At 44.1% G+C, this 24,010-nt stretch overlaps 1 protein-coding gene across 2 annotated transcripts in view; it reads right to left on the minus strand.

The window, feature by feature from the left end:
- SCARB2 (scavenger receptor class B member 2) overlaps positions 1–23,124 on the minus strand; it is a 48,494-nt gene extending 25,370 nt beyond the window's left edge. For both annotated transcript variants that reach the window (XM_060779375.2, XM_060779376.2), the window contains exons 1-2: positions 22,683–23,124; positions 3,148–3,305 (exon numbers count right to left, since the gene is read on the minus strand). In XM_060779375.2, coding sequence (XP_060635358.2) covers positions 3,148–3,305; positions 22,683–22,799 — 275 coding nt within the window. In that variant the 5' untranslated portion in view covers positions 22,800–23,124. The remainder of the gene's footprint in view (positions 1–3,147; positions 3,306–22,682) is intronic.
- Positions 23,125–24,010: the final 886 nt, after the last annotated feature.

Here is a 24,010-nt window from a genome sequence, read left to right on the forward strand (position 1 = left end):
TATAGAGCAGTGAGTGGAAGGTGACCTACACAAGTTTGTCAAATAGCCCCTGAGCTTAGATTTGTTACTTCTCTGTACTCTGTTGTTGTCACTGTGTGTTTTCCGGTCATCTCTGGCTTATGCTCACCCTAAGGTGAGCCTATTATAGGCTTTTCTTGGCAAGATTTGTGCAGAGAGGTATTTGCCTTTGCCTTCCTCTGAGGTTGAGAGGATGTCACCTACCCAAGGTCACCTAGTAGGTTTCCAGGATTGAGAAGAAATTCAAACATTATCTCCAGAGTCATAGCCCAATGTTCAAACCACTATGCCATGCCACACTACATATCCCAATACTTCCAGTCAACATGACCAGGGGCCAGGTGGTTGGGGGATTCTGGGAGTAGTCAATAATAATAATATAATAATAATAAACCTTTATTTATACCCCGCTACCATCTCCCGGAGGACTCGGTGTAGCTTACAAGAGGCCGAGCCCGATTACATCAATAAAACAACACAGCAATACAGACAATAAAAAACTCATAAACAAAGCAATAAATAATAACAATAATACCATGACGCATTAAAAACCTATGGCAGGGCCAAATGTAATAATTAAAATTTTAAAATACTGGGCATGACAAGTTGACATATGATTAGGATGGGTATTTGGAGAGAAATGGGGCGAGCAGACAATCCTAGATCAAAGTACGATTAGGGACATGTTGCTTAGGGTTCCTTATTCTGGGAAGGCACACTGGAACAACCACGTTTTCAGGCTCCTCTTAAAGACTGCCAGAGTTGGGGCATATCTAATATCCTTGGGGAATGAGTTCCAGAGTCGAGGGGCCACCACCCAGAAGGCCCTATCCCTCGTCCCCACCAATCGCGCTTGCGATGCAGGTGGGATCGTGAGCAGGGCCTCTCCAGATGAACAAAGAGATCATGTGAGTTCATACACAGAGATGCGGTCACGCAGGTAGGCGGGTCCCGAACCTATACTATACTATACCATACTACTTTTGCAGCTTTTCCCCTGACTCTGCAATCCCCCAAAAATATAATTCTATGGAACCTGTCCCAGGACTATACTAGTGCCAAGGAAGTGCCAGAAGACAGAAAAAGACAGACCCAAACAGTATCTGAATTGGGTTGCTGTTAGTTTTCCAGGCTGTATGGCCATGTTCCAATAGCATTCTCTCCTAATCTTTCACCCAGATCTATGGCAGACATCCTTACAACCTCTGAGGATGCCTGCCATAGATGTGAAATGTCAGGAGATAATGCTTCTGGAACATGGCCATACAGCCAGGAAAACTAATAGCAGCCCAGTGATTCCAGCCATGAAAGCCTTCGAATACACTGTGTTTGAATTCTTTAACAAAATACCACAACACATCTGCCCCATCTCTGAACAACCGAACAAAGAACTTACTGACCCAAAATGCAGAAAACAGGTGCTTGTCAAGTTTCTGAGTTAAGTCACATAGTTCTCAATGTTCATATAGAAGGGAAAGGTGCTTTTTTGGATCGCAGGTCCCCCAATCCCCAGCCAGCATAACCACTGATGGATATGATTTTTATAATTCGAAAAATTGGATGTCTTCCAAGCTCTGCTCCTCTCTGATCACAAATAATATAGCTCCAAATATATCCAGCTCTTTGAGATTTCACCACACATTTCTGTGGAGGTTTGGGTATGGGATCTGGCGTTAATACAAAAAAAGTGGATGATCATGCTCCATATTATCAAAAGGCAGTGAAGAAGAGCATGACCATGCTCATATCACTGCCATTTACTAATATGATGATAGCCAATACTCCAGAGGACAGGAGCAGGATTCAAAACGATCTTGACAGATTAGAGAGATGGGCCAAAACTAACAAAATGAAGTTCAACAGTGTCAAATGCAAGATACTCCACTTTGGCAGGAAAAACGAAATGCAAAGATACAGAATGGGGGACGATGCCTGGCTCGAGAGCAGTACGTGTGAAAAAGATCTTGGAGTCCTTGTGGACAACAAGTTAAACATGAGCCAACAATGTCATGTGGCAGCAAAAAAGCCAATGGGATTTTGGCCTGCATCAATAGGAGCATAGTGTCTAGATCTAGGGAAGTAATGCTACCCCTCTATTCTGCCTTGGTTAGACCACACCTGGAATATTGTGTCCAATTCTGGGCACCACAATTGAAAAGAGATATTGACAAACTGGAATGTTTCCAGAGGAGGGCGACTAAAATGATCCAGGGTCTGGAGAACAAGCCCTATGAGGAGCGGCTTAAAGAGCTGGGCATGTTTAGCCTGAAGAAGAGAAGGCTGAGAGGAGACATGATAGCAATGTATAAATATGTGAGAGGAAGTCACAGAGATGAGGGAGCAAGCTTGTTTTCTGCTTCCCTGGAGACTAGGACACAAAACAATGGCTTCAAACTACAAGAAAGGAGATTCCATCTGAACATTTGGAAGAACTTCCTGACTGCGAGAGCTGTTCAGCAGTGGAACTCTCTGCCCCGGAGTGTGGTGGAGGCTCCTTCTTTGGAGGCTTTTAAGCAGAGACTGGATTGCCATCTGTCAGGGGTGCTTTGAATGCAATATTCCTGCTTCTTGGCAGGGGGTTGGACTGGATGGCCCATGAGGTCTCTTCCAACTCTATGATTCTATGATCCATGGTCTATGGAAATCATGGATTCAGAACCTGGGGATCTGGATGGCTCATTGCTCAAGCAATCCTTTTTTAACACTCACGAGGCCAAGAATGTTGTTACTATATGAATCTCATCAATTTGTTACTCGTTAGCTCTTGTCTTCCTTGTTTGAGTAAACAAAAAGTTAGTGTTATATCTGGAAACATCTCAAGAACCACCTGTGGAGATTCCAATGGCTATCGCCTCAAATAATGAGGAGACAGGAAAGCTTAGAGAAGACAATGACGCTGGGGGAAAATGGAAGGAAAAAGGAAGAGGGGCCGACCAAGGGCAAGATGGATGGATGGTATCCTTGAAGTGACTGGCTTGACCTTGAAGGAGCTGGGGGTGGCCATGGCCAACAGGGAGCTCTGGCGTGGGCTGGTCCATGTGGTCATGAAGAGTTGGAAGCGACTGAACAAATAAACAACATCGCCTCAAAGGCTGTCTCAGCCACAGAGTAGGAAGCAAACAAAAATACCTGTAAGTATATGGCCCAACTTCCAGCACTAATGGCTTTTCCCCTTGAAGCACTTCTAAAGGGTTGGTCAAGTTAAAAAAGTAGAACTGCATATAGACCGGTGGTGGAGATTCTTCCCACATTTCGAAAACTTCTGAGCCGTTTTTTAACACCATTTGCTGAAAAACAAAAAGGCAAACGGTTATGACACACTTTCAGAAAAGACATAGAATATAAAATTGTGCATGGAAAGGGAAACAACCTACACATTCAGTACCACAATATTGCATGCTTAGCATGGGGCACATCTACACTGTGGAACTAATAAAAGCTTGATACTACTTTAATCGCCATGGTTCAATGCTATAGGATTGTGGTAGTTGTGGTTTTGCAAGGTCTTTAACCTTCTCGGCCAAATAGTGCTGATTCCTCACCAAACTACAACTCCCAGGATTCCATAGCATTGAATCATGGCAAGTGGGGGCGAACTGCAAATGCATCCCTGGGCTGTGCTCTGTTGGGAAGTGCAGGAAACACTATCAAAAGCTCCCACATATTCCTTGGACAGAGAAAAATTGCATGGAAAGAGAAGGGTCCCGCAGGATCTGCCTTCCTGGCATCCTAATTACACACACAGAAAAATTATTTCTCACATCCATTAGTACTTAGCAATGCATTAAATGCATGTACTGACCTAATTGTAAACATGATAAGTTTTGACCAACACTTGGCAAAGTAGTACATTTTTTATCCCAAAATGCAACTACATTTACTACAATCTGTTAATATAGTTGCATTTACAGATTGTGTTAAACTCTTATCACGCCTTTTCCACCTGCTGCTAAGGAGGCTGTTCAGGTCCTGAACTGCTGCTTGGCAGCTGTGATGGTCTGGATGAGGGTGAACAAACTGAAATTGAATCCAGACAAGACAGAGGTACTTCTGGTCAGCCGAAAGGCCAAACAGGGCATCGGGTTACAGCCTGTGCTGGGTGGGCTTACAGTGCCCTTGAAATCACAGGTTTATAGCTTGGGAGTGATCCTGGACTCATCACTGAGCCTGGAACCCCAGGTCTCGGTGGTGGCCAGGGGAGCCTTTGCACATTAAAACTTGTGTGCCAGTTGTGCCCGTACCTTGAGAAGTCAGTCTTGGACATGGTGTTCCCTGATCTTGTTACATCCCAAACGTGCTCTATGTGGGACTGCCTTTGAAGCCTGTTTGGAAGCTTCTAGTAGTTCAACAGACAGCATCCAGGTTGCTCACCGGAGTGGCGTACAGGGAGTATACAACTCCCCTGTTACACCAGCTCCACTGGATGTCCGTCTGCTACCAAGCACAATTCAAAGTGTTGGCTTTAACCTATGAAGCCCTAAACTGTTCTGGCCCAGCTTATCTGTCTAAATGTATCTCCTCCTATTAACCATATCAGAGATTATTTATTTATTTACAGTATTTATATATTGCCTTTCTCACCTCTGGGGGTCATCTGGGGAGGCCCTGCTCTTTGTCCAACCACCTTTGCAGGCATGGTTGTTGGGGTTTTTTTGTTATATCAGGAGCGACCTGAGAAACTGCAAGTCGCTTCTGGTGTGAGAGAAATGGCTGTCTGCAAGGACGTTGCCCAGAGGACGCCCGGATTATTTGATGTTTTATCATCCTTGTGGGAGGCTTCTCTCATGTCCCCGCATGAGAAGCTGGAGCTGATAGAGGGAGGTCATCCGCCTCTCCCCGGATTCGAACCTTCAACCTGTCGGTCTTCAGTCCTGCTGGCACAGGGGTTTAACCCACTGCGCCACCGGGGGCATGGTTGGTGAAGACAAGGGACAGGGCCTTCTCAGTGGTTGCCCCTCAACTATGGAACTCCCTCCCCAATGGAGTCCCCTCCCTCCTGACCTTTAGAAAGAAATGGAAGACATGACTCTGGGACCAAGTCTTTGGGTAGAAACACAGTGCGATAAGAGAAGAGGGAATATGTGTAATCATGACTGGAGCGGCCTTGACTATGATTACGGATTGTGTGGTTTTTAATAATTGTTTAAATGTTTATATGGTTTAAAATTATATTTTTAATGTGTATGTTTATTTTATTACTTGTTGTTTGTTAAGGCATCAAATTGTTGTGTATTGTAAAGCTGCCCTGAGTTCCCTTGGGGTTGAGAAGGGCAGGATAGGTACAAATGTGGTAAATAAATACAATAATTTCACTTCCAGAACAACCGTCATGTTAAACTGACACAGCCTCCACTAAAAGGACTTTTGGACTATCAGGAAGACGAACATGATGTGGGTGAGTCCACTTCCATCATATGCACGAAAGGACACTAGAAATGTAAACATTCTGGGTTATTTTGAAGCCCCAGGGGAAGGAGGAAAGCATTTTAATCTGTTGGGAGTAGAGAAGAGTTGGAAAACGTATGGTATTCGTACATTTCACTTTGTTGCTTTAGAAAAATAAGACGCACTATGTATAATATCACTTGTCATAAAATGATCAAAACTGGCATATTAAAAGTACAGTTTAAACAGTAATACCAAACCAAATATATTGTAAAATTGTATTTTGTGCTATAAATGCAGTCACAGGTTCTTGAACCGTGGGAAACATATGACCTGGAATGAACCTCTTTGGTTTTGCAAACCAAGAAAAAAGCAGGAAAAAAAATTGGAAGAAATCGTAAACATGCATAACATGGGGAAGGGGAGGGGGAGTATTTTGCTTTCACATCATCAAACAGACATAATTGTTTCCCTCCCCAAAAAAAAAAGAAGTGAGAAAAGGCAAACAAAACCAGGAACTGAAATAATCTGGTGTGACAGTCTTACAAGTGTATTGTCGAAGGCTTTCATGGCCGGAATCACTGGGTTGTTGTAGGTTTTTCCGGGCTATATGGCCATGTTCTAGAGGCATTTTCTCCTGACGTTTCGCCTGCATCTATGGCAAGCATCCTCAGAGGTAGTCAGGTCTCACTACCTCTGCTTGCCGTAGATGCAGGCGAAACATCAGGAGAAAATGCCTCTAGAACAGGGGTCAGGAACCTTCGGCCCTCCAGGTGTGGTGGACTTCAACTCCCACAATTCCTTGAGGCTCGACATTCGCCCCAAAGGCTTACCTTGGCCTCAAGGAATTGTGGGAGTTGAAGTCCACCACACCTGGAGGGCCGAAGGTTCCCCATGCCTGCTCTAGAACATGGCCATATAGCCCGAAAAAACCTACAACAACCCAGTCTTACAAGTATTTCCTTCCAATTTTTCAAGGAGGAGAGAGAAAAGGTGGAAGAAAAAATGAGGGAAAAATATATTTCCCATTTTTTTCTCCTTCTGGACCTTTGCTTTTCCAACCAGGAAAATATTCTCGAGCAAAGTTTTGGGCAGAAAAGGTATTGAGAGAAAAGTTGGTATTTCCCCATATTTTTCAAGTGTTTTTCTTTTAGGGTAGGGTTTCCACATCTCTAAATGACACGATCCATTCATGTATAATCATAGGTGTAGGCAAAATAATAATAATAATAATAATAATAATAATAATAATAATAATTTTATTCTTGTACCCCGTCTCCATCTCCCCAAAGTGACTTGGGGCAGCTAACGAATGGTACAAAGTGCCTAAAACAGAGTATAAAATAGACACACAGTACAAATATAATAAAGTAAAACATATAGCATATAAAACAACCATCTAAAACTCAGAACAACGCCCAATAACCTATGGTGAGAGCTATCGTAAGACATGACACGACTGTAAACAAGAACAAGGGAATGGGATAGTGCAAAATGTAGCTAAGGAACAAGGGCACGGGATGAAAGTGCACTGCTGTGTCATTGTTTGCAGACCATTGGGGCTAGACCAGTGTTTCTCTACCTTCCTAATGCCGGGATCCCTTAAGACAGTTCCTCATGTTGTGGTGACCCCCCCCCCCATCATAAAATTATTTTTGTTGCTACTTCATAACTGTAATTTTGCTACTGTTATGGATCGTCATGTAAATATCTCATATGCAGGATGTATTTCCATTCACTGGACCAAATTGGGCACAAATACCCGATACGCTCAAATTTGAATATTGGTGGGGTTGGGGGGATTGATTTTGTCATTTGGGACTTGTACTTGCTGGGATTTATAGTTCACCTACAATCAAAAAGCATTCAGAACTCAACCAAACATGACACATAGAACTTCCATGACCAACACAAAATACTGAAAGGGTTTGGTGGGCATTGACCTTGAGTTTGGGAGCTGTAGTTCACCTACATCCAAAGAGCACTGTGAACTCAAACAATGATGTATCTGGACCAAACATGGCACAAATAATCAATATGCCCAAATGTGAACACTGGTGGAGTTTGGGGAAAATAGACCTTGACAATTAGGAGTTGTAGTTGCTGGAATTTATTGTTTACCTGCAATCAAAGAGCATTCTGAAGCCCACCAATGGTACAATTAGGCCAAACTTCCCATACACAGTGTATTCTGTTGGTCATGTGTTTTCTGATGGTCTTTGGCGACCCCTCTGACACCCACTCGCGACCCCCCCCCAGGGGTCCCGACCCCCAGGTTGAGAAACAATGCACTGGGCTAGGCATTCTCAAAGGCTTGTTTAAACATCCAAGTCTTCAGATCTCTATGGAAGGAGGACAGTGTGGGGGCTTGCCTATTCTCCCTGGGAAGGGCGTTCCAAAGCCGGGGGGGGGGGCACCAATAAAAGGCTCTCTTTCTCCCTCATGCCCACCAACCGTGTTTGTGATGGTGGCGGGACTGAGAGGAGGGCCTCCCCGGCATATCTTAACACTCATGCAATTTCATGGAGAGGGATCGGAGCCCCTGGTTGCGCAGTGGGTTAAACCCCTGTGCCGGCAGGACTGAAGACCGACAGGTCGCACTTTCGAATCCGGGGAGAGGCGGACGAGCTCCCTCTATCAGCTCCAGCTCCTCATGCGGGAACATGAGAGAAGCCTCCCACAAGGATGATTAAAAAAAATCAAATCATCCAGGTGTTCCCTGGGCAATGTCCTTGCAGATGGCCAATTCTCTCACACCAGAAGTTTCTCAAGTCGCTCCTGACACAACAACAACAACAAAAATAGAGGGGGATGCGGTCACAAAGACAGGCAAGGCCCGAACCATTTACAGCTTTATAGGTAACCTGCACTTTGAATTGAGACCGGAAACTTATTGGAAGACAATGGAGATGCTTTGTGTGCTCCCTATAGACAGACAGCAGTGAGATACGAGAACAATAGTTTTTGACAATTCTATTAATGATTACATGTTTGCAAAGCCAGATTGGTCAAAAAGCACATCAGAACAACAGAATCAATGTTAACATAATCAAGACTACACCATAGATTGAAAATTGGGAGACCTCCTCCTCAAATGTTTTTCAACTGCAACTCCCAGTCTCCCCAGCTAACAGTTGGGAAATATTGGATCTGCAATCCAATCGCATCTGGAACTTATTCCAAGCAAGAGAATGATAATGCTATGATTCCAAGTAAACTGCCATGGTCCCAACCTTGGAAATCTTGAGATTTCCAGGTTTAAGATTCACATTTAGAGAGCTCCAGTCCCAAGAATTGGCTAATCTCAACAAGTCTGCAAATCTCATCCAAATTTCCATGTTATGAATAAGGCCCTATTTAGATATAATCCAGTGTCTGAATCCAGATTATTTGTTTGGATTATGTGGTGATGTAGACTCATATAATCCAGTTCAAAGCAAGTAATCGGGATTCAGAAACTGGATTATATGGCAGTGTAGATCCAGCCTATGACAACAGACAATTTCTTCACTTCTGATGAATGTCCAAAGAAGATGCAAAGTTCTGCAGGACTCAAAAGATCGCTTGTCAGGGCACACCAAATCAACACAAGCTCAGGAGGATAATGACCTATTTTCAATTCTTTTTTTTTCTCCTCTGTGGACTTCAGCAGCCATTTATCTGCACTAATCAATTCCAAAATTACATTTAGGGGATGAGAAACCTGAAATACCTCTTTCTTAACAAGATGCAGGAAAAAATGGAAAATTGAACATGGATAGCAGGAAGAAGCAAAGTCCACCAGCACTGAAGTGGTGCTCATGCACCATCAACTCTGCTGGACTGGCCATGTTGTCTGAAGGCCTGATCACTGTCTCTCAAAGAAGTAGCTATACTCCCAACTCAAGAACGGAAAACAGAATGTTAGTGGACAGGAAAAGAGATTTAAAGATGGTCTTAAAGCCAACCTTAAAAACTGGCATAGACACTGAGAACTGGGAAGCCCTGGCCCTTGAGCGTTCTGACTGGAGATCAGCTGTGACCAGCAGTGCTGTAGAATTTGAAGAGGCACGAATGGTGGGTGAAAGGGAGAAATGTGCCAAGAGGAAGATCCATCAAGCCAACCCTGACCAGAACCGCCTTCCACCTGGAAACCGATGTCCTCACTACGGGAGAACATATGGATTGAGAATAGGACTCCACGACCACCTATGGACCCACCGCCATGACACTACACTTGGAGGGCCATCATCCTTGGGCTACGAGGGTCACCTAAATAAGTAAAGTAAGCAGGAAAAAATGGAAAATTGGACCATAGTTAGCAGCCAAAGTCTAAAGAAGGTGAGAGTGCAAAGGTGGACGTCCTTGGTTAGCATTTGAATCTGGCAAGGAGGGATGCATTAGATCTGCTGCTTGATCTGACATGGAGAAAGAATTCATGAAACCATAATACATTTAATTTCCAAACGAGGAATAAACCCCAGCAAGCGCTCAGTCTTGCAAGAAGAAAAACGTGTCCAACTGGGTTGGGCTTCATATTTTGCCCACATGAAACACACCTTGCCCAAAAGTATACTTAAATTAGAGCAACTCAGAGCTCAAGTGCAAATAAAGCAAGTATCTTTCCTGGGAAAAGTTCACCCTTGATTTGGTTTCAGGACTCTGCAGCATTTCATGATACTCATCTGTAGACTGGACACACTAAGCTACAAGTACACAACTCTGGGCATATTTACTCAGACATCCGTCTGAGTTCAGTGGGATTTACTCCCAAATACTGAAGCATACACTTGTAACTTTGGAAGCCAGTGCAAGCTAAAGATGTAGAGAATGGGATTTTTTTTTCATGTCAGGAGCGACTTGAGAAACTGCAAGTCGCTTCTGGTTGAAAGAATTGGCCGTCTACAAGGACGTTGCTCAGGGGACGCACGGATATCTTTTTGATGTTTTACCATCCTTGTGGGAGGCTTCTCCCATGGCCTCGCACTTGGGATGGGATGGGGAGCCACAGATCCACTGCAGAAACATATGCCTTAATGCAGTTACAATGAAGCAATATTTACTGTATATACTCAGGTATAAACTGACCTCATGTGTACGTCAAGGGCAGGTTTTTAAGGCCAAAATTATGGCGTTCTATATGATCGGTGGATATATTGAGGGCCATTTCATGGAGAGAGAAGGTGTCAGTGATTTCGTAAGGCCACCTTGCCCACCGTCAGCCATCACTACGATTTTCCTGCCCGGAAAATTCGAAAAAGCCAGAAGTAGCACCATAGTGAAGACAGTAGAGTAGATTAGTACTTCTTGTAGTTTCTCTTGGGATAGATTAAACTCTCACTTTTCTCCACTCAACTCAGAGAAGAGGATGATTCCTTTTTGGATAATAGTTAACGCACTGTATTTACACTGACCCATGGATAAGTCAACCTGGTTTTTTAGGTTGACTTCTTCATGAACATTTCTAGACTTACACATGAGTAAACCCAGTACTATAATTCTCTCACAACAGGAGCGGTTGCTCCTGACACGACAAAAAAAAGTACGATATATGCTTCTAAGATGCAATGGATCACAACATTTAACAGAGTTCTCAAAAATGCAAAATCTCTACTAGCAAAAGAGAAGCTATGAAAAAGCAGCATATAATACAATCCAACAAACATACAGCCTTGATGATGCTCTCCTTATGGCCTTGTTCAGACAGGATTGGAGGCAAATGCCAAATCACGGTGTAAGATCAGGAGGACCTGCTGCTTTCATTTCACCTCATTCTCTCTTTCTCAATCTTTTCACAAAGCCCTGGGTAAAAACCCAAATGACTTTAATGATAGCTCTGGTTACCATTATCCTGGTCCATAGCTACTGTGAAAAGTAGAATCCTTTTAAAATTATTAATCCATCCAAAAATTAAAGCTTTAAACCAATGTTTCTCAACCATCCTAATGCCGCAACCCCTTATTACATATCTTCATGTTGTGGTGACACCCAACCATAAAATTATTTTCGTTGCTACTTCCTAGCAACGAATTTTGTTACTGTAATTTTGCTACTGTTATAAATCGTAATGTAAATATACGATTTATAACAGTAGCAAAATTATAGTTAGGAATATCTGATACACAGGATCTGATATACAGATATATAAATATCTGATATATAGGATGTATTTTCATTCACTGGGCCAAATTTGGTACACATACCCGATACACCTAAATTTGAATACTGGAGGGGTTTTTTTTGGGGGGGGGGTATTGATTTTGTCATTTGGGACTTATAGTTGCTGGGATTTATAGTTAACCTACAATCATAGAGAATTCTGAACTCCACCAACAATGGAATTGAACCAAACTTGACACACAGAACTCCCATGACCAACAGAAAATACTGGAAGGGTTTGGTGGGCACTGACCTTGAGTTTTGGAGTTGTAGTTCACCTACATCCAGAGAGCACTGTGGACTCAAACAATGATGGAGCTGGACAAAACTTGGCACAAATACTCAATATCCCCAAATCCCAACACTGGTGGGGATTGCAGAAAATAGACCTTGACATTTGGGAGTTGTCGTTGCTGGGATTTATAGTTCACCTACAATCAAAGAGCATTCTGAACCCCACCAAGAACCCCCGAACAACAGAAAATACTGTTTTCTGATGGTCTTTGGTGACCCCTCTGACACCCCCTAACGACCTCCCCTGGGGTCCTGACCCCCAGGTTGACAAATACTGCTTTAAAGAGTTAGTTTTTGTTGGCCATTCTGAAGGCTATTGTTGACTGGGGAAATCTGGGAGATATCGTTTATAAAAATTTAACTTTCAAACTCTGCCTGAGATAACCATTGTTTTATGTGGCACGCAAACTTGGCAGGCTGGAGATACCTCTTAACTTGAATTGGCTCCAAACGCTGGTTCCAGTTCCTGACTAGGAAAGCAATTTGCGGTTACACGTAATCTGGGTACACCCTTATTTATCCAGACTTTGGACAGAAGATCAGGTTCTGAGCATCCCAAACTGAAGAAAGCTAAGGAGGAATCTCAAGCATGATGTCCGCCCACTTTTTGTTGGGAGAATGGCAGGATGCTTCTGATACTCATCAAAGCGTGGCAACACGCATGCCACAACAAGCAGAATGACAGAAGGCCAGTTATTACATATAATCAAAGGAAATAGCTATGCTTCAAACAAACTACTATATTCCTGGAAATCAATATTCAGGTTTACTTGAAGACTTCTGACAAGTGAGTGACTGAGAACCAAGGATGGAACGGCACACCACAACCTCCATTTATGTAGTCTGTGTAAGCAAAATCCTGAAAACAGGAAAATAAAATATTGCAGAAGAAGGGAATGCATGACCCTTTCAACACCCATTTTCCCCACTAGATCTCCCCTATTGAGGCACAAACTGTTCTCCAAAGCTATAAAGTTCTTGTGAAATATTTCTCAGTCAATATCTGCGCACATTATGAAAGTGCAATGAGCTATACAGAAACATAGATTCATAGACCTCGTGGGTCATCCAGTCCAACCTCCTGCCAAGAAGCTGTCAGCATTGTAATAAGGTTGGCAATTCGAATCCAGGGAGCGAGATGAGCTCCAAGCTCAGCTCTAGCTCCCCATGCATGGACAACAGAGAAGCCTCCCACAGGATGGTAAAACATCAAACATACAGATGTCCCCTGGGCAACGTCCTTGCAGATGGCCAATTCTCTCACACCAGAAGCGACTTGCACTTTCTCAAAGTCACTCCTGGCATGGGAAAAAAATGTCACCAGAACAGAAAGAAATTCAGTACCTTTCCTTCGTTCCTCATTCACTTGGTGAGGCAACAACCTCACAAGCATAGTTAGTAAACACAATCTCTGGCCAGAAATAGAGACCCCACTTACAAATCAACCTACACAATCCAGAATACAGCAATGCACAATGAGGCAATGATCTTGCAGTTCAGGAAGTAGAAAGGACTATCAGGTTTGCCAGGTGATAAAAGAAAAAATATTCATTTATTGTAAGTAACTTGGTTACAGTATGAGAAATTACCATCTCAAGAATGTGGTAGGATGGTGTTGGAATGTACATGTTATTCTTCCTGTTTTTGTTGCTGCGGTCCTTGAAGGTGTTTCTACCTTACTGCAAACCTATCACGTCCAGGGGTCACCAAGTGGGTTTTATGGCTGAGTTGAGATTTGAACGCTGGTCTCCAGAGTACTACTCCATTACTCAGATCACTGCATTGTACTGTTTCTTTTGGTTATACTACACACACCTTGTGTCATATTTTGTAAACCACTATTGAAGGCTGTATCTTTGAAAAGTTATCTATACTGTATATATAAACATCAAAGTACAGTATGCCTGTCTGCTAGGTGAAGTGGCCATCTGTGATGTCACTAGATTACCTATTGCTAGGTGAGGATTAAGCTGCTAGGTGATGGCGCTCTCTGTGATGTCACTGAGAAAGAAAGGTGAGGGGAAGAGAGGAAAGAGAAACAAAGAGAGGCATGTATTGTCGAAGGCTTTCATGGCCGGAATCACTGGGTTGTTGTAGGTTTTTTCAGGCTATATGGCCATGGTCTAGAGGCATTCTCTCCTGACGTTTCGCCTGCATCTATGGCACACATCCTCAGAGGTAGTGAGGTCTGTTGGAACTAGGAAAAAGGGTTTATATATCTGTGGAATGACCAGGGTGGGACAAAGGACTCTTGTCTGCTGGAGCTAGGTGTGAATGTTTCAACTAACCACCTTGATTAGCATATAATGGCCTGACAGTACCTGGAGCAAACTTTTGTTGAGAGGTGATTAGATGTCCTTGGTTTGGTAATTGGTTTGTAATTGGTTTGCTGCTGTAGCTTGCAAAGACTTTCCAGGTGGTGAGATGGAGTTAGAAGACTACATAATTTAGTAGGCTTGGGCACAGATTCAGAGTGGTCGGCTTGACCGAATGGCCGTTGCGGTAAGGGCTCAGCTGTCACATTTTTTGTCCATTATGGGACCATGTGGCAGCCGATCCTGGCTCCCCCTCCTAGCTCCAGCAGACAAGAGTCCTTTGCCCCACCCTGGTCATTCCACAGATATATAAACCCTTTTTTCCTAGTTCCAACAGACCTCACTACCTCTGAGAATGCTTGCCATAGATGCGGGTGAAACATCAGGAGAAAATGCCTCTAGTCCATGGCCATATAGCCCGAAAAAACCTACAACAACCCAAAGAGAGGCATGTTGTAACATTGTAAGGGAGACCCTCTCAGAGCTGGAGAAGGGAGAAAGGATAGGGGAGGAAGGAAAGCAGGGAAGAGAAAAAGAAGGGAAAAGGAAAGAGAAGGAAAGGGAAGAAGGAAAAACGAAGGAAGGGAAAGAGAAAGAAGGAACAAAAGCAAGGGAATAGAAGCCTCTCTGAACCAAGACAACACTTGGGAAATATGCTAATCATGTCATACAGATACTTAAACAAATAAGCTAACCTAATTGATTCAATGCTATGTTTTATCATTGAATCAATTATATTTGAATAGTGTTACATAATAAATGGGCTATAAAATGATAAATATACTGGCAGAGCCTTGGTTGTTTTATTTTTATTTTCCCCTGGTCTTCTGCCACAAATGGGTAAGTCAAGTCCATGCTTCCCAGACAGGAGTTTGACTCATCCTAACACCCACTGAGTTTTATCTCAGTTGAAGCGAAGGATAAGAGCAACTGTGCAATGTTATGGGAACAAAGTCCAACATCAAATGAAGCGTTGCCCCATCTACAATTTATGATTGCTGCAGCTGCTACTACACAGACATAGCCTTCATCTTGAAAGCATGTCAACCTGTTCATTGTAACATTTAGTATTTACAGACCTTTCACATACATTATGAAATTACTGCACTGTAATTCCACTGTAACTGTCACAGCAACATCCAACTGAATTGTGGGATTTATAGTTTGATGAGATGCTAGATATCTCTGCCCAAGAAGTCTAAACGCCCACTCCAAAATGTGGGTTGAAGCTATGGATGCAGAACCCATGGTATGTGTGATGTAAACAGTCTCCAGAAGTCTGGGAAAGCAGTCTGGTTTGGCTTGTTCCTGTTTCAGAGAGAATCACAGAGATTGGCTTTCTTAATGACATCTGAAGTGTGAGGAAGTCTTTGATATTGCATTGGCCTAGTGGTTCCTAGGCTTTTTTTTTTTTTTTGACCAGGGACTACTCTTCAACATTATTACCAAAAGAATGACAAATTATTTTTTGGTCAACTTTAGATTCGCTTTAGTTATTTGGGGTGCTGATTAAGGAAATTGCATTGGATAGACTACATCAGCTCTAGTTTCTGATTCAGAACATATACCATATCGTAGTCACCATCTGCTCACCCACAGAAAACCATATTTAATAATCTAGAGCTGATGTGGTAATAGTAATCTTTCATGGGTAGTCAGACTCTCCCCTCCCAACATCCCCATTGCCTCGGCACTATAAGAGGGTTTCACGAGACCAGTTGCTCTCATTACCTTTGTTTGCAGGCAACTGTGTAGTAATGGTGAGGCCGCAGACCGTATTTTTGTTATTGGGGACCACTGGTGGTCCACAGACCACAGGTTGGGAACGACTGTTGGCCTTCTCTCTGTTTAAGACATTTAACTGCTATTCTGCATGAGATTTATGGGAAAGCAGACAAACTAGACTTCTGAGCACAAATAACAACACTTTTCTTGACTTGAAAGCAATACCAACAGAATGCAGGCTCTTAGGATAATTTCACACTTGCAAGGCCCACCCTAGAAACATCAGGGACGAGAGCTTTTCAATATGTATTGGCTTAACTTCAAAGGAGGTCCTCTTCAATGGAGTGAGAACACGTATTTCCTTGCCTGTCATCGAGCATTGGGTAACAGCGATGAAAAATCAGGTAAAGTACACATTGTGCAATCCAGATTTTAGGATAAGGAGCAGTGGGAAGTATGCCATGCATTAGGGATAGGGAGTGTGCCACCCTCCAGAAGTGGTTTGACTGTAACTCCTATCAATTTTAGGCAGCAATGCTTAAGGGTTGTTGAACTCCGTATGTTCCACAATCCATATGTTAAACATATGGAGAGTCAGATGGGGTTATACATCAAAAGAAAGTTGCTGTTGTAATGAGGAAGGGGCACTAGTTTCTAAGAAAATGCAGTTTAAATGGTTACTGCTTTGCTAACCCAATCATTCTGTGGATGGGAGAAGGCAATCTTGCAAAACATACTGAAACACCAAAAGACACATTCTCTGCCTTTTTGCAGCCAACGCTTCAATATCCACCCATAAACAGCCAATGCCTACGTTGTGATAAACTCAGTCATATAAAAACTACCATAATCTTACCCATCAGTATAAATAAAAATGTAATGTTCGTTTGTGGGATTAACGTAACTCAAAAACCACTGGGTGAATTGACACCAAATTTAGACACAATACACCCATCAGGCCAACAAGTGACAATCACCCATAAAAACAGTGAAAAACACAGCAGAAGAGACTTAAAAATCCATATATATATATATATATATATATATATATGTTTTCAGAAGGAATTTAAAAACTTGGCTGTTCCGTTGTGCCTTCTCAGACTAGGAATCCCCACCCCAAGTCCTAGTAGCACCTTAGCATAACTAATCGTCGCTGCACACCACACTTTTAATCCTACGTGCCTCCTGCCATTTCAGCACTTTTAACCCTTGTACCCCATTGCGCCGGCCGAACCAGTTTTAATAATGTCTTGATGTACTGCCATTGTCGTTATTTTGCTTATTGTTTTGATTTGCTTTGTTATTGTTGTGTTATGTTTTCTATTGTATTGTGTTTTGAGGCTTCGGCCTGTGTAAGCCGCATCGAGTCCTTCGGGAGATGCTAGCGGGGTACAAATAAAGATAATAATAATAATAATAATAATAATAATAATACATTACAACATATGTACAAATCGACATATATACACATATACACAAATATATACACACACATATACATACACAAAACACATGTACACAGACTGGGCCACAGCAACATGTGGCAGGGGACTGCCAGTATCTATATCAGGGGTCCTCAAACTTTTTAAACAGAGGGCTAGGTTACAGTCCCTCAAACTGTTGGAGGGCCGGATTATAATTTGAAAAAAATATGAATGAATTCCTATCTTATTTGTAGTGCAAAAAACACATACAACAATACAATAATTAAAATGAAGAACAATTTTAACAAATAAAAACTTAATATTTCAATGGGAAGTGTAGGCCTGATTTTGCCTGATGAGACAGGATTGTTGTAGTTGTTGTGTGCTTTCAAGTCATTTCAGACTTAGGCTGACCCTGAGCGAGGGCCGGGTAAATGACCTTGGAGGGCCGTATTCGGCCCGTGGGCCTTAGTTTGAGGACCGCTGATCTATATCAATAAAAATGTAATGTTCGTTTGTGGGATTAACATAACTCAAAAACTACTGGATGAATTGAGACCAAATTTGGAAACAATACACCTATCAAGCCAACAAGGGACCATCACTCATAAAAAACACTGATAAACACAGCAGAAAAGACTTAAACAGCCAAGAAACAAAAACAGCATTACAACGCAAAATCACACACACACACACATATATATACACACACACACACACACATATATACACACACAAAACACATATACACAGAATGGGCTACAGCAATGCGTGGCAGGAGACGGCTTGTGTTCAATAAGAAACACCAGCTAATTGGGATTATTCCCAAGTAAATGGCCACAGTAGGTAATCTGCATTAAAGTAATAATAACTGCAACCATGATGTGTATTGTGTCACAGTTTACACTGGAGGAGTCAAACAGAAAGAGAAACTGGGGCCCCCTCCACACAGCTGAATAAAATCCTACAATATCCACTTTGAAGTTGAATATATGACAGTGTGGACTCAGATAAGCAGATATTGTGGGATTTTCTGCCTTGATATTCTGGGTTATATGACTGTGTGGAAGGGCCCTGAGTTGCTGTGAGTTTTCCGGGCTGTATGGCCATGTTCCAGAAGCATTATTTCCTGACATCTCGCCTGCATCTATGGCAGGCATCCTCGAACACACAAGAGTTCTTTTATCCTGCCCTGAATATTCCAGATATATAACCCCCACATGCCTACTTTCCAAACTTTTGCAGATGCTTGCCACAGATGCAGGCAAAATGTCAGGAAAGAATGCTTCTGGAACAAGGCCACACAGTCTGGAAAACTCACAACAACCCAGTGATTTCAGCCATGAAAGCCTTCGACAACACGGAAAGAGAAGCCTCAAAGGATCACAGACAAAATTCGTCCACAGATGAGAAGCAAAGGTGACAGAGATAGAGCCAGGTCCTTGTTCAGCAACTTGTATGCAAGGACAAGAACTATTATAATAAATGTGGAGAAACAGAAGTTGACAGCAAATCTTACAGATACCTCTTCTGTAAGATTTGAGAAATCAAAAGGAAATTTAAGACAAGAGCAGAAATGCTGCTTTTATGACCACAGATAAACACATTATAGGAAAAATAAAGAGATGGAAACAATACTGGGAAGAAGTATGTAGCAAAGATGAAAGATGACAGGTTAATTCAAGGAAGAACCATAACTGTTGGTTATGTTATGCAAAGGCATGACTGGCTAAAAGAAGGTGACAATGCTTAATAAGTCAAACATTAATTCTACAGTGTAGATATACCCTTGGAGGTCTCTCTTTCATTCATGAGGTCGGCCTAATTCAACTTGACAGCAGTAAACAATGGAGAATCCTCATTATAGCATGAGTACAGGGAACCCTGGGAATTATAGTTTGATTAGGCACTGGCAGGCTTTGGCAGAGAAGGCAAAAGACGTTGTAAAACTGCAATCTCGGTTTCAGTGTTTGAGGATCGGGACATCTGAAGGGATACCAAGGTGGTTGTTTATTAAGCTATTGTCCTCCCAACCCTGCTATATGCCTGCGAAACCTGGACTGTCTACAGATGTGACTCTCAACTCCTGGAATGATTCCATCAGCATTGCCTCTGAAAAATCCTGCAAATCTCTTGGGAAGACAGACAAACAAATGTCAGTGTGCTGGAAGAAGCAAAGATGCTCCTATGCCATCAACTCCACTGGACTGGCCACGTTGTCCAAATGCTTCTTCACCATCTCCCAAAGCAGTTACTATTCTCTATGGAATAGACACTGAGAATTGGGAAGCCCTGACCCCTACGCACTCTAAGTGGAGGTCAGCTGTGACCAGCAGTGCTGTGGAATTTGAAGAGGCAGGAATGGAGGGCGAAAGAGAAAAACATGCCAAGAGGAAGGCACATCAGGCAAACACTAACTGGACCCACCTTCCACCTGGAAACCAATGTCCTCACTGCAGGAGAACATGCGGGTCAAGAATAGGGCTCTACAGACACCTACGGACCCACTGCCAAGACACTACACTTGGAGGATCATCATCCTTGGGTTACGAGGGATTGCCTAAGTAAGTACTATTGATCTGAAATGACTTGAAGGCACACAACAACAAAGATCTCCTTTAACTGTATGGTCCTGCTTTGAAGGTAGATCTCTCAGAGAAGAAACCCCAAGGCCACCCAGTCTGACCCCATTCTGCCCTGCAGGAAGACACATGTGTTCCAATCCAGCTTTCACCTAATGCTTGCAATGTTAGGAACTATGGGGATTGAAGTCCAAAAAACCTGGAGGGGTCAAGTTCAACCATGCCTGGTATAGATGCTCCCAAGGACCACCTTCAAAGGGACAGACTCAAGGAAGGAGTCTGCAGATGTAATGTTGCCTTCAAGGTAGGCCTCTCAGAGAAGAAACCCCCAAGGCCACCTGGTCCAACACCATTCCGCCCTGCAGGAAGACACAATCAAAGCCCATACAAGGGAACACCTCCAGTTAATGAACTGTAGGAGTTAAAGTCCAAAACACCTGGAGGGCCCAAGTTTGCCCATGCCTGGTGTAGATGCTCCCAAGGACCACCTTCAAAGGAACAGACACAAGGAAGCTGGGGCTGCTGATGTCAAGGTGCCTTGGAGGTTGGTCTTTCATGGAAGAAGGTCCGACCCCATTCCACCCTGCAGTAAGACACCATCGAAGCCCATGCAAAGCAACATCTCCAGTTAGTGAACTGGAGGAGCTGAAGTCCAAAGCACCTGAAGTCCAAAGCACCAAGTTTGCCCCTGCCTGGTGTAGATGCTCCCAAGGACCACCTTCAAAGGGACAGACTCAAGGAAGGAGTCTGCAGCCTTCAAGGTAGGTCTCCCAGAGAAGAAACCCCCAAGGCCACCCAGGCTGACCCCATTCCGCCCTGCAGGAAGACACAATTGAATCCCATGCAAGAGAACACCTCCAGTTAGTGAATTGTAAGAGTTGAAGTCCAAAACACCTGTAGGGCCGAAGTTTGCCCATGCCTGGTGCAGATGCTCCCAAGGACCACCTTCAAAGGGATAGACTCAAGGAAGGAGTCTGCTGATGTCAGGTTGCTTTGGAGGTAGATCTCTTAGAAAAGTAACCCCCCAAGGCCACTCAGTCTGACCTCATTCTGCCCTGAAGTCCATGCAAGAGAGCACCTCCAGTTAGTGAATTGTAGGAATAGAATCATAGAATCAAAGAGTTGGAAGAGACCTCATGGACCATCCAGTCCAACTCCCTGCCAGGAAGCAGGAATATTGCATTCAAACCACCTCTGACAGATGGCCATCTAGCCTCTGTTTAAAAACCTCCAAAGAAGGAGCCTCCACCACACTTCGGGGCAGAGAGTTCCACTGCTGAACGGCTCTCACAATCAGGAAGTTCTTCCTCATGTTCAGATGGAATCTCAGATGGAAGTCCAAAACACCTGGAGGGCCCAAGTTTGCCCATGCCTGTTGTAGATGCTCCCAAGGACCACCTTCAAGTGACAGACTCAAGAAAGGAGTCTGCAGATGAAAGGTTGCCTTGGAGGTTGGTCTCTCAGAGAAGAAACCCCCAAGGCCACCCAGTCTGACCCCATTCCACCCTGCAGGAAGACACAATCAAAGCCCATACAAGGGAACACCTTCAGTTAGTGAATTGTAGAAGTTGAAGTCCAAAATACCTGGAGGGCCTAAGTGTGCCCGTGCCTGTTGTAGATGCCCCCAAGGACCACCTTCAAGGGACAGACTCAAGGAAGGAGTCTGCAGATGTAAGGTTGCCTTGGAGGTGGGTCTCTCAAAAAACCCCAAGGCCACCTGCTCTGACCCCCTTCCACTCTGAAAGAAGACACAAAGAAAGCCTTGTCGAAGGCTTTCATGGCCGAAACCACTGGGTTGTGTAGGTTTTTCGGGCTGTATGGGCATGTTCTAGAACAGTAGTTCTCAACCTTCCTAATGCCGTGACCCCTTAATCCAGTTCCTCATGTTGTGGTGATCCCCAACCATAACATTGTTTTCGTTGCTACTTCATAACAGTCATTTTACTACTGTTATAAATCATAATGTAAATATCCGATATGCAGGATGCATTTTCATTCACTGGAACAAATTTGGCACAAATACTCAATACACCCAAATATGAATACTGGTGAGGTTGAGTTTGTCATTTGGGAGTTGTAGTTGCTGGGATTTATAGTTCGCCTATAATCAAAGAGTATTGTGAACTCCACCAGCAATGGAATTGAATCAAATTGGGCACACAGAACTCCCATGCCAACAGAAAACACTGGAAGGGTTTGGTGAGCATTGACCTTGAGTTTGGGAGTTGTAGTTCACCTATATCCAGAGAGCACTGTGGACTCACGCAATGATGGCTCTGGACCAAACTTGGCACAAATACTCGATATGCCCAAATGTGAACACAGATGGAGTCTGGGGAAAATAGACCTTGACATTTGGGAGTTGTAGTTGTTGGGATTTATAATTCATTACAATCAAAGAATATTCTGAATTCCACCAATGATAGAATTGGGTCAAACTTCCCACATGGAATCCCCATGACCAACAGAAAATACTGTTATCTGATGATCTCTGGTGACCCCTTTGACAGCCCCTCGCGACCCCCTCAGGGGTCCCGACCCCCAGGTTGAGAAACACTGTCCTAGAAGCATTCTCCCCTGACGTTTCACCTGCATCTATGGCAGCCATCCTCAGAGGTTGTGAGGTCTGTTGGAAACTAGACAACTGGGGTTTATGTATCTGTGGAATAATGTCCAGGGTGGGAGAAAGAACTCTTGTCTAGAACATGGCCATACAGCCGAAAACCCTGCAGCAACACAATGGGAACCCATGTAAGAGACCACCTCCAGTGGGGTAGGGGTGCCTTGCTTCTCCTCCTCACCTGCTTGACCTGGAGCTCGACCACTTTCTGGAGGACGCGGGCGGCGAGGAGGGCCACGCTGGCGATGAGGAGGGTCATGGCCAGGACCCCCGCCGTGCCCAGGCAGAGCTTCCTCATGGCTGCGGCTGAGGGGTCTCCAAGGCAGGCAGGCAAGCAGAAAGAAAGAAGCCCAGACCAGGGCCGCTCCTCCGCCTTTGCTGCTCCTTCCTGGCAAGCCTCCTTCTCCCAGCGAAGGAGGAGAACAGAAGCCCGGCCCCTCGGCTTGCCTTTGAGGGAGAGAGGGAGGAAGGAAGGAAAGGGGAGGAAAACGGGACGCTGCTCACTTTCGCTTTCCAAAGGAGAGGAAGGAAGGAAGGGAAAGCAAGGCAGGCTTGGCGCAAGGGCCGGCGGGTGGCTTGCTCTGCCTGCCTGCCTGCCTGCCTCCTTGGCTCCCGGATGAGCTCAGTCGTCAGCTGGTCGCTTCCCTCCTCCACCGCCTCTCCAGCGCCCCCGCTCGCCCTACACGGCGGGATTAACGCACTTCCACCCCGCTTTGAGCTGCCCTGCATTGACAAGGCCTTTAACCATTCTCTGCCAAGGAGCCCAAGGGTTTCAGCAAAGGAGAGAGCACCTACAAGATGGGATGGGCGCAGAGCGACCTTGCTTGAAATGCAAGGGAATCACAGACAGCATCTAGAGCAGTGGTTCTCAACCTGTGGGTCCACAGATGTTTTGCCCTTCAACTCCTAGAAATCTGAACAGCTGGTAAACTGGCTGGGATTTCTGGGGACCCACAGGTTGAGAACCACTGATCTAGAGGGTATCAGGAATGGGCAAACTTCGACCCTCCAGGTGTTTTGGACTTCTGTTCCCACAATTCCAGGCCTCAGGCTCCTTCCTTTGCTTCCTCAGCCACTTAAGCTGAGGTTTATTTTCCCCAAACTCCACCAGTGTTCACATTTAGGCATAACACTAGCCCAATTTAAGGTGCAGGTGCTTACCTACAAAGCCCTGAACGGTTTGGGACCATCCTACCTGCGTGACTGCATCTACGTCTACGAACCCACGCGTGCACTTTGGTCATCTGGAGAGGCCCTGCTCGTGATCCCGCCTGCGTCGCAAGCATGATTGGTGGGGACACGAGACAGGGCCTTTTCTGTGGTGGCCCCCGACTCTGGAACACCCTCCCCAAAGATCTTAGACAGGCCCCTACATTGGCAGTCTTCAGAAAGACCTTGAAGACCTGGCTGTTCCGATGTGCCTTCCCAGAATAGAAAACCTCCAATACCAAGTCCCAGAAGCACTTTATTAGAACTAAGATTGCCGCACACTGCACACTGCACTTGCCC

Source organism: Anolis sagrei, chromosome 5, assembly GCF_037176765.1.
Source record: "Anolis sagrei isolate rAnoSag1 chromosome 5, rAnoSag1.mat, whole genome shotgun sequence".
NCBI lineage: Eukaryota > Metazoa > Chordata > Lepidosauria > Squamata > Dactyloidae > Anolis > Anolis sagrei.